This window comes from Oryctolagus cuniculus, chromosome 15 (assembly GCF_964237555.1).
Source record: "Oryctolagus cuniculus chromosome 15, mOryCun1.1, whole genome shotgun sequence".
NCBI lineage: Eukaryota > Metazoa > Chordata > Mammalia > Lagomorpha > Leporidae > Oryctolagus > Oryctolagus cuniculus.
Window position 1 is genome coordinate 75,204,301 of NC_091446.1, and position 12,555 is coordinate 75,216,855.

A 12,555-nucleotide genomic window follows, 5' to 3' on the forward strand; every position below is an offset into this window, starting at 1 on the left:
GGTTCTCAGCCCTGGCTTCATTAAAGGTCACCAGAAGTGGGGCCTGTGTTCTCCCCAGGGCCCAGGTGAAGAGGGCAGGGCTCTGGCAGAACTGCCCCAGAACCAGGGGTGCCAGGGCCCTCTGCCACCTGCCGTAACGGTCCCAAGTCCCAGGCAACCTGCACCTCCCACCCCTCCTTTCTTCCTCTGCCATTTTATTATAGCACCACTGTGAAATCCTCTTTATTTGAACACAAGGTGGCACAGGGAGCCCCATCATTGCCTGTTTATCTTCCTGAGGTACCCACACTTGGGGGCTGCCCCTGCAATGACCTGAACTGGGAGTTCCAGGGCTGCAGCCTTCTGTCCTACCACAGGCCCCACCACAGCACTGCCAACATCTGCTGTCCCTTCCTGCTCTGTTCCACTCCATCTTCCCAGGAGTTGTAGGAGGTGGACACCGGAGTCCTCCTGGGATGGGGGGAGGGGAGCAGCCCACTGAGCACCACCTGCATAGAACCTCAAGCCAGCGTGGTCCAGACTGTCCAGACCAGGAGCCAGGGCCCTGTCCTGGACACGGACCAGGGCTTCAGGCACAGAGCACTGAGAACTCCTGGGCACCAGCTCCTGAGCCACATGCTGGTAACACCGGGCTGCTGCTGACCATAAAGAGAGGGACAGCACACGTCCGGCAGGAGCAGCCACAGGCCTGCAGCTCCCCAGGGTGCTGATCACCGGGACACCCACCCCTGAGGGATGCAGGGGTCACTGCCAGCGGCAGCTCAGTCCTTCCAGCCCCTGGGCTGCTGGTGGTTACTGTGGGCTCTGCAGAGCCCAGGGACCCCAGCAGGGTTGGCCCAGTCTCAAGGGTTCCAGCTTAGGCTGCCTTCCTGCTGCTTCCTCGCTGCCTACTCCGGGGAGGGGGAGCTGTCTTCTACTGTGGGGTGCGCACGTATTTCTCTGTGTGCATCACACGTGTGTGCCCAAGGTGGGTGTGCTCCAGGCCTCCCCGGGACTGGAAGCTCCACGCCTGAATCACCCGGTCCTTGTCACTGTCACCTCATGGCATGCAGGCTACACTGAGATGGCACCAAGTGTCGCCCCATTTTCCCACCCTGCCTTTCTGGGCTGCTTTGGTGCAGTGGAGGTGGGCTTGCAGTGGGCATAGCTCCATGGCAAGGCAGGAACCTACACTCCTTCAAGAACTCCTGTTGCCCTCAGTTCAGTGTGCATGGGGGAGGCCGAGACAATGGCCCCAGGCTGATGGGTTCAGGAGGCACCCGGGATGAATCCTGCTCTGGGTGACAAGGCAGCTGGCTGCACAGCCCCTGCCAACCTGGCCCAGCATGGAGGATGCCCAGGGGGAGGGATGAACTCACCTCTGCAATGTGGCTTCTGTCCCCTACTGTCAGGTGACGATCCCACCTGTTGGCCATCTCCTCCTCTGTCAGGACCCTGGAGGTGGATAAGGAGGAACAAAAGATGCACCTGTCTCCAGCCCCTCCCTGCCCTAGGTCAGGCCCCAGGACAGGCCTCTCCTGCTCACCCCATTGTGGCCAGGGCAGTGACAACCCAACTCTCATCTGCAGCCTGCCTGGTACCACAGAGTCCAGCGTCCCCATCACCCACACATGCACCACATCACTCTCTGTTCCACTTCCTCATTGCAAGGGGCCCCTTCTGTGCCCAGGAACCCACCCAAGTGTCCCCCTCTGCTGTCCTGCCCTACCTAGATGCAGCACTCACCAACCCCTGGAGAAACTTCTCCCCAGACACGGGGGCCATGAGGCCTCCTTGCACCCCCTAAAGCCAAATGGCCATGGCAATGTCCTGCCTTTCAGTTTCTTCCCAGTCCTCACTGCAGCCATCCTCACCTCATCACCTGAAGGTCACAGGCATGAACGGTTTCTCTTTAGTCTCCCGGCCCTGCAGACTTCCTAGCAAACAGTAGAATGCAAATAAATACCAATAAATTGAAAAACGTGTGTTTCTCACACATTCGCTGTGGAGTTGATGGCCATTTTAGTAGTAGTTCCACCGGAGAATTGAGAAAGGCATCCCCGCCCAGGTGAGCGGCAAGGTGTGGGCCATGCTGCTCTCTGTGGATACCAGGAAGGCCCAGAACCCTAGCAAATTCGAGGTATGGCTCTGCGTGCAACCCGAGGCAGCCGACCCATTCGGGAATGATGAGGAGCCCAAGGCTCCCGCGTGGTGGACAAGTAATGGCAAGGAGGAGTGGTCATTTGCTTGGGGCCCCCACCCGGCCCTCCCCTCTACCTCACACATGTCTCCCCAGAGTCCTCCTCCACGTCTCCCAACACACAAATGGGTCTGGACACAAGGATCTGGTCAGGACCACAGCCCTCATCCCTATGGTCCCGCCTTGCCTCTAGGCCCTGGACTGCCCAATGCCATTGTGCTGGGTCCTGGATGGATAGAGACAGCCTGGAATGAGGTGGAAGTCCTGTGTGCTAGGGCCCTCAGCTGGCCCTGTCCCAAACAGCCCTCCCCACACCTGACCCTGCATGTGTGTTTCTTATGCTCGCCGGGCCCTGCCCTCACCTGGGCCTTCTCATGCCTGGCCTAGCCTCAGCTCACCCAGCCCCCACCAGGCCTGCTGGTTCCATCGGTCAGAGTCAGCTCTCAACTGCTTCTGGGAATGAGGGCTGATCTATCAGAGGGCTGGCCCAGGGCTGACTGTCACCTCCCTGGCTGACGTCAGGGAGCAAGGAGCAACTGAGCCGCCAGCCCTGCCCTCCCCCAAGTCTTCAAGTGGGGGCTGCCCCTGGGGGCAGCCCCAAGTCCAAGAAGGGCATCCAATTTCTTGGTGGTGATGGGGCTCTCCTGCAGGGGGCATCCTGAAGGCTGGTCAGGGTGAGGCTGACTCCTGTCCTGTGGGGCCTGAGAGGCCAGTGAGGAGGCTCGGAGGCCTGATTCGGTCTCTCCTGCTGCGGGAGGCAGAAGTAGTGCAGAAGGACATTGGCAGAGCCCCTGGCCTCAGGCTGACTGTAGCAGGTCCTCAGTGGCCCCCTCTGCTGGGAACTGGGGGTGGCGTGGGCACTAAGGTGAATGGGGAACCCATGACCCTCCCTGGATCAGGGGAACCAGCTTCCCCAAGGGGGAGCTCTGCCTGCCAACCAGAAGAGCTGATGTGGCTTTGGGGTGCTTGTGTGGCAGTGGGGGTTGGCTGGTCCTGAGGCCGGCCCCTCCCCCTCGGCCCTGTCCTGCAGGAGATGAAGGAACCGGCCAGGTTATGCTCAGATCAGGTCCAACAGATCGATGAAGAGGTGGCATGCATGTTCAGAAGTCACGTGATGTTCTGAGAGAGATATGGAGCCAAGTGAGGCCTCGGTGCTAGAGGGGCCCTGGGGAGGGAGGTGCAAGGGTCCTGGGACACATGGGGTCCTAGGAGAGACTAGGGCTCAAACCTAAAGCATAATTGCTCTAGGACAGAAAAAAATGGATCCATGGCCTTCTATTTATACTAAACAGTTTGCTTTCCCAAAGACACTTTGGTGGGAATGAAATGAAAAGAAACACAAGGGGAGACAGTATTTGCAAAATACAGAAAATGAAGTTCATAATTCTCAATAACAAGAAAGCAAATGAGGGTTTCCTGCCTTGACATGGGCCATGGCTCAGGAAGGCCCCTTCACGACAGCACACACAATTCTCAATGCATGAACACACGCTTAGCACCTAAAGCACAATGGGGCACCAGCACACAGCTGTGAGATCGGGGGAACTAAAATCACTGAGGATGCCGGGTGCTCGGGACAATGTGAGGTGCACACCACTCTGGTTCATTGCAGGAACAGAGCACAGTGGCCCAGGCCCTCGGCAGCACCCAGGGCCGTTTCTCACAATGAGAGACACAAACCTTCCACACAAACCCCCAGCACACAGGTACACGTACACAACCACTAGAACAGCTGAGTGCACAGAAAACCCTCATGCAAGATTCACGGTTGTGTTCACAGTCACTGGACACAGGAGTAGCCTGCATGATGCCCGGTGGGGAAATGGATAAGCAACCGTGTCACAGCTGAATCCTAGAACAGGATTCAGTGAGAGGCAGGACGAGGCTCGGCTCTGGGCTGACCTGGATGCATCTCAGGTGCATCCTGCTAAGAGAGGAAGCATCCCTCAAAGGCTACAGATGCTATGATCCACTCACAGGACATCTGCAAGAGGCCAAACCCTGGGACACACAACAGGGCAGTGGTGACCACGGGCTGGGGGAGGTGGGGAGTTGGCCACTGAGGGCCCGTGGGGAACACATAGGTGACAGGAGCTGCTCCCTACCAGGCTGAACGTGCATGGGAGGCTGACTCTCCACGGCTTAGACCCACGGGACTGCACCTCGTACAGTGGGACACTCACCTGTGCAATGAACACCCACCTGGGGAAACGAAACTGCACATGACTGCACCCTGAGAGGTGTGTGTGTCCCTGCAGGCAGCACTCACCCACATGATGGAGCACACGCAGGTGCCCTGATGACATCACTGCTCATGAGCAGAGTGTCATGGGCCCTGCGTGTGGCTGTCAGGCTCTATTAGGCAGATCCACACTGAGAGCCTCTGTCCTCTCTTCCAGACAACGCTCCTTATTCGAGGTGCTCCTGGCATATTCGATGTACAACCCCATGAGTACTCTGGGATAACGTTCCATGTTCATATCCAGAGCTGTCCATGCAGGGTACTCTGGTCACAGAGATCTCAGCCAGTGTTGAGGGGGCCTCTCTAATCCACAAGGCAGAGGCAGAGGGGTAGAGTTCAGGCTCATGGCCTCCTTGGCCCCAACCTCAATTCTGGGGGCAGAACGGAAGCCTTCTCCTGGGCTGGGCTCTGTTCTGGCCCAGGCAGGCCTTACTATGGTGCTTCTTCCTCACATCTGTAGTGGGGCCCAGCAGGGCACCTGTGCAGCAGAGAGCTCCAGTGGCCGTCACGGGTGTGCAGTCTGCACTCCCACAACAGTCTTCCCCTTTCTGACATCTGGGGTGGGACTCATACCTGTTCTTAACCCTGCACAGCCTGTGCTCAGATCCTGCAGGATTCTCCAGGAATGTTGAGAGCTGCCTGTGCTCCAGTCTGTGAGATCCTGACACCCAAGGGGCAGCAGTGGGGCCTGGTGGTAACCCTTAGCCCTCCCAGGAGAGGTCACCCATGCCACGTGAGATCATCTCAGCCGGGGAGGTCCCTCCAATGTGCTTTGTGCTCCCATAGGACTTGGGCTACAGCCAGGGCCTAAGCCACGTGGCAGCCCTGCTGCTGATGTGGCTGAGTGAAGAGGATGCTTTTTGGGCCCTGGTCCAGCTCATGGAGGACAGCCAGCACGCGATGCATGGTGGGTGATGGGTGTGGTAGGCGTGGTCCATGCAAGTACACGGATGGGCATGCAGACAAGTGACTGGGACATTGTCCCTCACTGGCTGCTGCGTGCATGGGGCGGTCTCCCTCAGGATGGTTCCTTAGAAGCCAGGGCCAGCAGAGGGCCCAGTACCAAGCCATATGCCTCACTTCCCATCACCCAAAGGTCCTGTGCCTTGTCTTTGACAAATGACCCTTAGGTCTCTACTGGTGTTACTGCTTCACATGTCTATCCAGATTCCCACCCACTGAGCCACACCCCGGGAACTTGTAGAAGGAGCATCCACTGTAGGGTGATCCCCTCCTCACTCCGAGTATCCAGATGGCCCTGAGGCACCCAGTGTGACTGCAGTCAGCCCAGAGGTCACCTTAAGCAGCCTGCCCTGGGCTGTCAGCTGTACCTCCCTTCCCCTGAACCTTCCCTGCCTATTAGATCCTCCCCTGACCCTCCGTGTTCAGAAAGACCCCGCCCCAAGCCTTTGGCTTTCCAGCCTTCCTGGGAAGACACTCTGAAGTGAGGGCTGGGGGGTTGCTATTACACAGATTTCTACACACCAGACTGCCCAAAACTGGAGCGATTCCAGCACCACCTGGGAGATATCATGCATCGCGTGCTCCCCTCCCTGGAGAAACACCTGGTAAGTAAAGCATCTCCTTTCTCCTCTCGGGGGCTCTGTGCTCAGGGAGGGGAGGACAGAAAGGGGTCCTGACTGCTTCCTGGGCCAGGGGAGGCTATGTACTCACCAAGACTTTCCTTGACTCTGGGGTCCGCGGAAGCTTGGGTGCTGGTTTGTTTTCCACCACTTGGTCCCCCAGAGTTTGTGTAGATTGAAGGGAGACACTGTCCCCAGAGCAGAGTGGAATGAGGGACCTGTGTCCCTTCAGCAACCTGCATGGCTGGGAGGGGGGATGCACCTGCTGCTGGGCTTCCTGCACCCAGGGGCTCTGCCACAGGGCTCAGATTAGAGGGAGTCTGGCCTGGTCCCTGGGCCCTGAGCCCCCTCTGCCTCTTCTTAGGAGAAGGAGGGTGTATACCTTGAGGACTACACCGCCCACTGGTACATCCAGTGTTTCCTGGGTGGGGTAAGTGCCCCAGGGACCCCTTCCCAGGGAAGCTCCTGAGCCAGTGCCTGACTCTCTTATCCTGGAGGCCTGTGACTCTGAGCAGGGCTGAGCTCCCCCAGCCCCAGCAGACACAGGAGGGAGCCTGCTGTGCAGACCAGACAGGCCCTGTCCTGCTGAGGGTGGTCCAAGCTGAGGCTGAGCCTCAGGGCCAGCAAGGAGGGGACAGGCCCCACCAGGACCCATCCTGAGAGCCTGGCAAGGCCCAGAGCCCTACAGTGAGAGGCAGGAGATACATAGACCCACGTTGGCACAGGCTAGTGTCAGCACAGCCCAAGGGCTGATCCATCCCCCAGCTCCCTGGGAGTCTGGCATCTCCAGTGTGGCTTACAAAGTGTGCAGAGCAGTCTGGGTGGCCCCAGGGTCCTAGATAGTCCTTGGCGCTCTCTCTCTGGGTGTCTAGGCCACAGCTAGGATGCCCTATGACACCACACACCCACCCCCTGTGGGCCCTGCTGAGGCCCTGATTGGCACGGTCCTCCAATGCCTGCTCTCCCCCAGGTGCCGTTCCCCCTGGCACTTAGGATGTGGGATATCTACATCCTTGAGGGTGAACACGTACTCACCATGATGGCCTATACGGTCCTCAAGATCCATCAAAGTAAGTCCTCAGGGCCCACTGTGGCCATGGTGCTGGGGATGGAGGAGTTGGGGGTCCCATGCCTGGCTCTGGTAAGCAGAACCTAGGGGAGGAATGAGTTTTCTGAGTCCTTGTCTGGCTTGGGGGGCATTGAGAATCCCATTTCATCCCCAACACCAAAAACTCAGAGTCCACAGGGAGAAGTGTCCAAGGTCATTCCCCAGGAAAAGTGGCCCCTGGTCAGTCCCCTCTAGTGCTTGATATGCATGGGCATCCAAGGGGGTCTGCAGCCCATGTCTGGTGCAGGGACAGGGGCTGGAGCAGCCATGGTGGCTGCACCATCCCTATGGTGCCTCCCAGCCTGACACCCACCCCCATGTCTAGAGCCCGTGTTGAAGATGCCCCAAGACCACATCCAGGAGTTCCTGCATGTGCTCCTTCCCCAGTGCCTGGCTCTCTTGACCTGGTGTCCTGTAACTCTGAGCAAGGCTGAGCTCCCCCAGCCCCAGCAGACACAGGAGGGAGCCTGCTGTGCAGACCAGGCAGGCCCTGTCTTGCTGAGGGTGGTCCAAGCTGAGGCTGAGCCTCAGGGCCAGGAAGTAGGGGACAGGGCCAGGGTCAGGAGTTGGAGCAGGAACAAGGGTTGGAGCAGCCATGGTGGCTGCACCATCCCTAGGGCTCCTCCTAGCCTGATGCCCACCCCCACTTCTAGAGCACCTGCTGAAGATGTCCAGGGACCACATCCATGGGTTCCTGCAGGTGACCCTGAGGCAGGCCTGGGCATTGAGCGAGGATGTGGTCATCAGGCAGTTGCGGGCTTCCATGCGTGAGCTGGGGAAGCTCCAGTGCCTCCTGCCTCCCGAAGGTGAGTTCAGCACACGGGCCCGTCCCATTCTCCCTTGGAGGAGTCAGTAGTGGGAGTGGCAGCCCCACCCAGGGCCTCACCTCTTCCTCATCCTCCTTGTCCTCCCCAGGCTCAGCAGCTCTGCTTTCAAAAGCTCTGACTTCATGGCCTGGCAGGGCCTTGGGCAGCTTCCCTGAATCCTCCTGCGGGGTGGTCCAGCTGGTACTGGATCCCCTTCAGCCATCTGAGGACCCCTGGAAGGCCCAGCTGCCCTGAGCCCAGTTGTGGGGGCCTAGTACACTCCTGTGAGCAGGGTGGGTGCAGAGGCAGGCACTGCAGGCCCCCGTGGCAGAACCCAAGTGCAGCTGAGTGTGGGTTCTGCAGTCCTAGCCTCGGGCCAACACGAGCAGTGCTGGCCTGTGGGCTCTGGTGGGGAGGGTTCCCCGTGCTCGTCCCCTGCTGCTGCTACCATCAAGGGCCTGAGATCCTGGGTCCCCATGAAGAGCAGAGATGGGTCTGTCCCAGCTCTAGAGGCTGGCAGTGGGGGCCTAGGGGCAGGCTGTTCAGGCACTGGGGTGGCCCCACTGTGCTTTCAGGTGCTGCCTCCCCTGGGAGCTCGTGGGACAGAAGCGGTGACAGCCCAGTCTCACCAGGAAAGGGAGAGTGGCCCAGGGGCAGAGGACACAGGGCACCCCTCCCACCTCTTTAGAAACCGCATTCTCTGTCCCTGAGGGCCTGAACGAGTCTCCATGTCTCTCCCACAGCCCCAGCGCTCACCCCCATCATCTTAGGCTCAGTTCCTTTCCTACAATTTAGGAGGGACTCAGATGCGGGTAACTCAGCCAATGCTTTATAGGGCACAGGAGGTCAGGTGGGGTAGGTGACAGGGTCCTGAGTTGGTGCCAGTAGTCCCCACAGATGAGAGAGTGAGTGGGGGGATCGAGGAGTGTGTCCAGCCCATGGAGCCTTGCAGGAAGAACCAGAGGTGTCCTCGGCACTCCCATGGCCCAGGCTGCACGCACCATTCCCTCTGGGGCCCACAGGCTGGAGGTGTCCTGAGTGTCACACCGAGCGATGGGGACCCCAAGGGTCAGGTTGGGGCAGGCACCCTGCAGGCCAGATGGTGGCCATGGAGAAGTAAAACCCATCTGTTCTTCTTCCAGCAAAGCCAATGGAAGATGGCAGCCCGGCCCTGCAGGTGCCGCCTGGCTCTCAGGAGCGCGCTCCCCCACCAGTGTCCCTCAAGTGCAAGACCATTGTTGAGGAGAGCAAAGGCTGCCACCCCACTGCTGCAGCTCCCCAGGAGCCAGTGGGGGCTTCAGCTTCTGTCCCCGGGGAGACCGGTCCTCTCAGATCTATCGTCCAGCCCGACTCCAAGCAAGATGCCAAGGAGGAGAAGGGCAGTCGTGGCGAGAGCAGCACCCAGCCCTGTGGCCCAGGCTCCTCTGCGGGAGCCTCAGGGTCAGGGAGTGCTGCTCGCCTCTCGGGCCCCCAGTGCTCCTGGCTGGCTGAGCCAGGCCCCCTCTGGCGCTGGACTTCCCTGACCAAACTCAATGTGACCTTCAAAGATGACAACCCCAACTCTGACGATGAGGAGTACTCCAGCTGCCTGGAGGAGCAGAAAGAGGATGAAGAGGAGGAAGAAGACCGTGCTGCTGAGTGCCCTTGGTCTCCCTGGCCAAAGCTGCTGTGGGACCTGGGATTCGTCCCACCTGAGATGATTTTGGAAGAGGACGAGGAGGGAGGCCATGAAGAGGGCACCTCCCCAGAGCCCTCATCCCCAGCCCTGTCTGTGAAGTCCTCAGAGTCTCTGGATGGCCTGGGCCTCCCGGCCCCACAGAGCTTGCAGAGCAGGGGAGACCTGACCCAATGGGGAGGCCTCCCAAATCTCAGCCCGCCTGTCAAAGGCACTGATTTCTGGCCCCTGGAGCTGGGTGGCCAGCAGGGTCTCAGGGCCCCTCCCCAACCTGCCTCAGAGCCCCTGGATCCTGGGTCCATGCAGGCTGTGCTGGCCCTGGGAGCAGGGCTGAAGCCTCCCTCCCTGCATGGGAGCCCCATGCACTCTGGGGACAGTCACAGGCTGGAGCCTGCAGGAGCCAGCCCTGCACTGGGAGACCAGGCCTGCGTGCCCTCCCTGGCTGGAGGCCTCCTTGCTGCCCACTCCATGGAGCAGCTGGATGTGTGTTGGTGCCTGGAGGGGAAGAAGAGCCCAGCAGGTGTCCAGCTCAGAAGGGCCAGAAGCCTAGCTTCTTTTTGCACGGCGGCCTCCACAATGGAGGAGGCTCCTCTCTAGAGCTCCTCTCCCCTACCCTGAGCAGCCTCACTCTAGCTCATCTCGGGCCAGAAGCCTAGCTTGTCTATGCCCTGTGGCCTCCCCAGTTGATAAGGCTCCTCTCTGGAGCTCCTCTCCACCTTCCTGAGTGGCCTCATCCTACCTCATATCGGGCCGAGGATCCAGATGTTGGGAGAAGAGACTCCTGGCTCAGAGGCTCCTGGCCTGGTGCCTCCACAGCGAAGGAGTCTGGAACCCTGCCTTGGGCAGAGATAGCATCCCAGTTCTCCAAGGGTCGCAACACTTGTAGCCCCTTCCTCAACCCACATGACCTCTAAAAGGTGACTAGGCCCTGTTCATCAGAAGCCACCTGGGTCATCCCAATGGGGCAGGTTAGGCCATAGCCATTTTTCCCTGGATCTGGGAGGCCCAGGATTCTCTAGGTGTTGTGTCTGGTTTGGAGCTGACCACTCTGTACTGTGTTCTCGAATGAGCCATGGCTGTGTCAGTGACAGGACCCCAAGGGCTCAGAATCACTGGTCCTCACAGGGTGCTTTTTGCAGAATCATGCTGAGGCCAGAAGGTGATGAGATAGACTGTGACAACTGCCTCATCTCTCCAGGCTGGGGAACCACAGCCATGGGCCAGTCCTGTGTCTGCCTCCGTTCCAAGGCTAGTCCTTCTTGTTCCTGGGAACCATAAGATCACGTTTTGGAGTCTTCACCTGCTTCTTCTCCTCATCTGGGGGAAGATGTGAGCTACAGGATGAGCTTGCAGGCAAGGCTGCTACAGTGCAGGCAAAGTGGATGGGAAGGCCCCTGTCCAGGTCAAGCCTGTCCTGTGCTCCCTGCTCTGCCCTGGCTTCCTGGGTGGACCACAGTGTACTCAGCAATGTGCAGGCAGTCCACCTGTCCAGGCGGATGCCCTAAACAGTGTTACTAATGGGAACACACACCTAGAGACTTTCCTGGTGCCTATGGCCTCCAACCATCCTCCCCTGGCCAGCCATATGGAGGGTGACCTGCAGGCATCCATCTCCATTGAAAGCCACCTGCCTTTGGTGACAGTCCTTTGCCCTCTCGTGGAATGGATATTTCGCAAACCTGGTTCCCTTAAGAAGACTTTCTCCATTGTATCACTTTGCTTTCCTGTCAAAGGTCTGATAACTGTATTCGTGAAGGTCTCTTCTGGGGTTACCATTCTGACTCTCACCAGTCCCACATTGCCATGATTGGCTGTCTCATAAGTTAGTGAAGCTGTGACACATCAGTCCTCCAGTGTGTTCATCTTCAATTATGGGCGGTGGGATGTTCGGGGTATCTTCATCCCCACACACATTTTAAAATCAGTTTGGTAATTGTAAAACATCTTGATAGGATTTTTTAAAAATATGTATTTATTTCACAGAGTTACACAGAGAAGGAGAGGCAGAGAGAGACAGAGAGCGAGAGAGAGAGAGAGAGAGGTCTTCCATCTGCTGGTTCACTCCCCAATTGGCCACAACAGCTGGAACTGTGCTGATCTGAAGCCAGGAGCCCTGACCTTCATCTGATTCTCCCATATGGATGGTAGGGACCCAAGCAATTGGACCATCTTCTGCTTTCCCAGGCCATAGTAGAGAGCTAGATTGGAAGTGGAGCAGCCAGGACTCAAACCAGCGCCTGTATGGAATGCCAGCATCCGCTACGTCACAGCGCTGGCCCCATTGATAGGATTTTGATTGAGACTGTGTTGGTCTATCAAGTGAAGAAATACAGATATCTTGGCTAGATTGAGTCTTCCAATCCATGACCATAGAATGTGTCTCCAAATGTTCTTCCTTGAGACTTTTTTAGGAGCTTCATGGTGATTCTCATAGAGATCTTGCATATTTTGTTGGAAGTATACCCAGATGTTTCTTTTGGGAGGTAATGTGAATTGTAAGATGTTGTTAATTTCAAATCCATCTAGTTAACTGTGAGTAGCTAGGAAAGCAATTGATTACTGAAGATCAAAGTTTACTGTGCAAATGTTATGACTGATCATTAATTCCTGGAGGCTTATTCTTTGCTGATCCTTTTGGAATTTCTACATAAATAATCAGATCACCTCTGAATAAAGTCTTATGTTTTCATTGCTAAATGCAGTGCCTTGTGTTTCTAGTTCTTGTCTTAACTGCCTTTTCTAGGTCCTCCTGTAGGATGTGGGGATGGAGTGGCAAGGAGGGATGTCCTTGTCCTTTTCCTGGTCCCCCTGTTTCCTGTTTACCCCCATTATGACTGCTGTCAGGTGAGTTTCATTGAAGGCGTTATTTACCAAGTTGAGGGAATTCCTCTGTACTCTATTGTGCTAGAAATTTATTATTATTATTATTTACCTTGGATGGTATTACATTTGTCAACTGATT

The 12,555-nt window shown here is 57.5% G+C and overlaps 1 protein-coding gene across 2 annotated transcripts; it reads left to right on the top strand.

The window, feature by feature from the left end:
* The first annotated feature begins 5,068 nt into the window (after window positions 1-5,068).
* On the top strand, window positions 5,069-11,671 carry LOC103351323 (USP6 N-terminal-like protein). 2 transcript variants are annotated; one of them, XM_070058347.1, is made up of 4 exons: window positions 5,069-5,328; window positions 5,895-5,989; window positions 6,975-7,074; window positions 7,766-11,671. In XM_070058347.1, exon 4 carries the CDS (start codon window positions 9,069-9,071, stop codon window positions 10,188-10,190), a length of 1,122 nt encoding a protein of 373 aa, XP_069914448.1. In that variant the 5' UTR covers window positions 5,069-5,328; window positions 5,895-5,989; window positions 6,975-7,074; window positions 7,766-9,068; the 3' UTR covers window positions 10,191-11,671. Both variants share the same exon structure in this region, with proteins under 2 accessions (XP_069914448.1, XP_069914449.1).
* Window positions 11,672-12,555: the final 884 nt, after the last annotated feature.

Excerpts from the sequence above, each read along its gene's own strand:
- LOC103351323 (XM_070058347.1), top strand. The coding sequence starts at position 9,069 with ATGGAAGATGGCAGCCCGGCCCTGCAGGTGCCGCCTGGCTCTCAGGAG.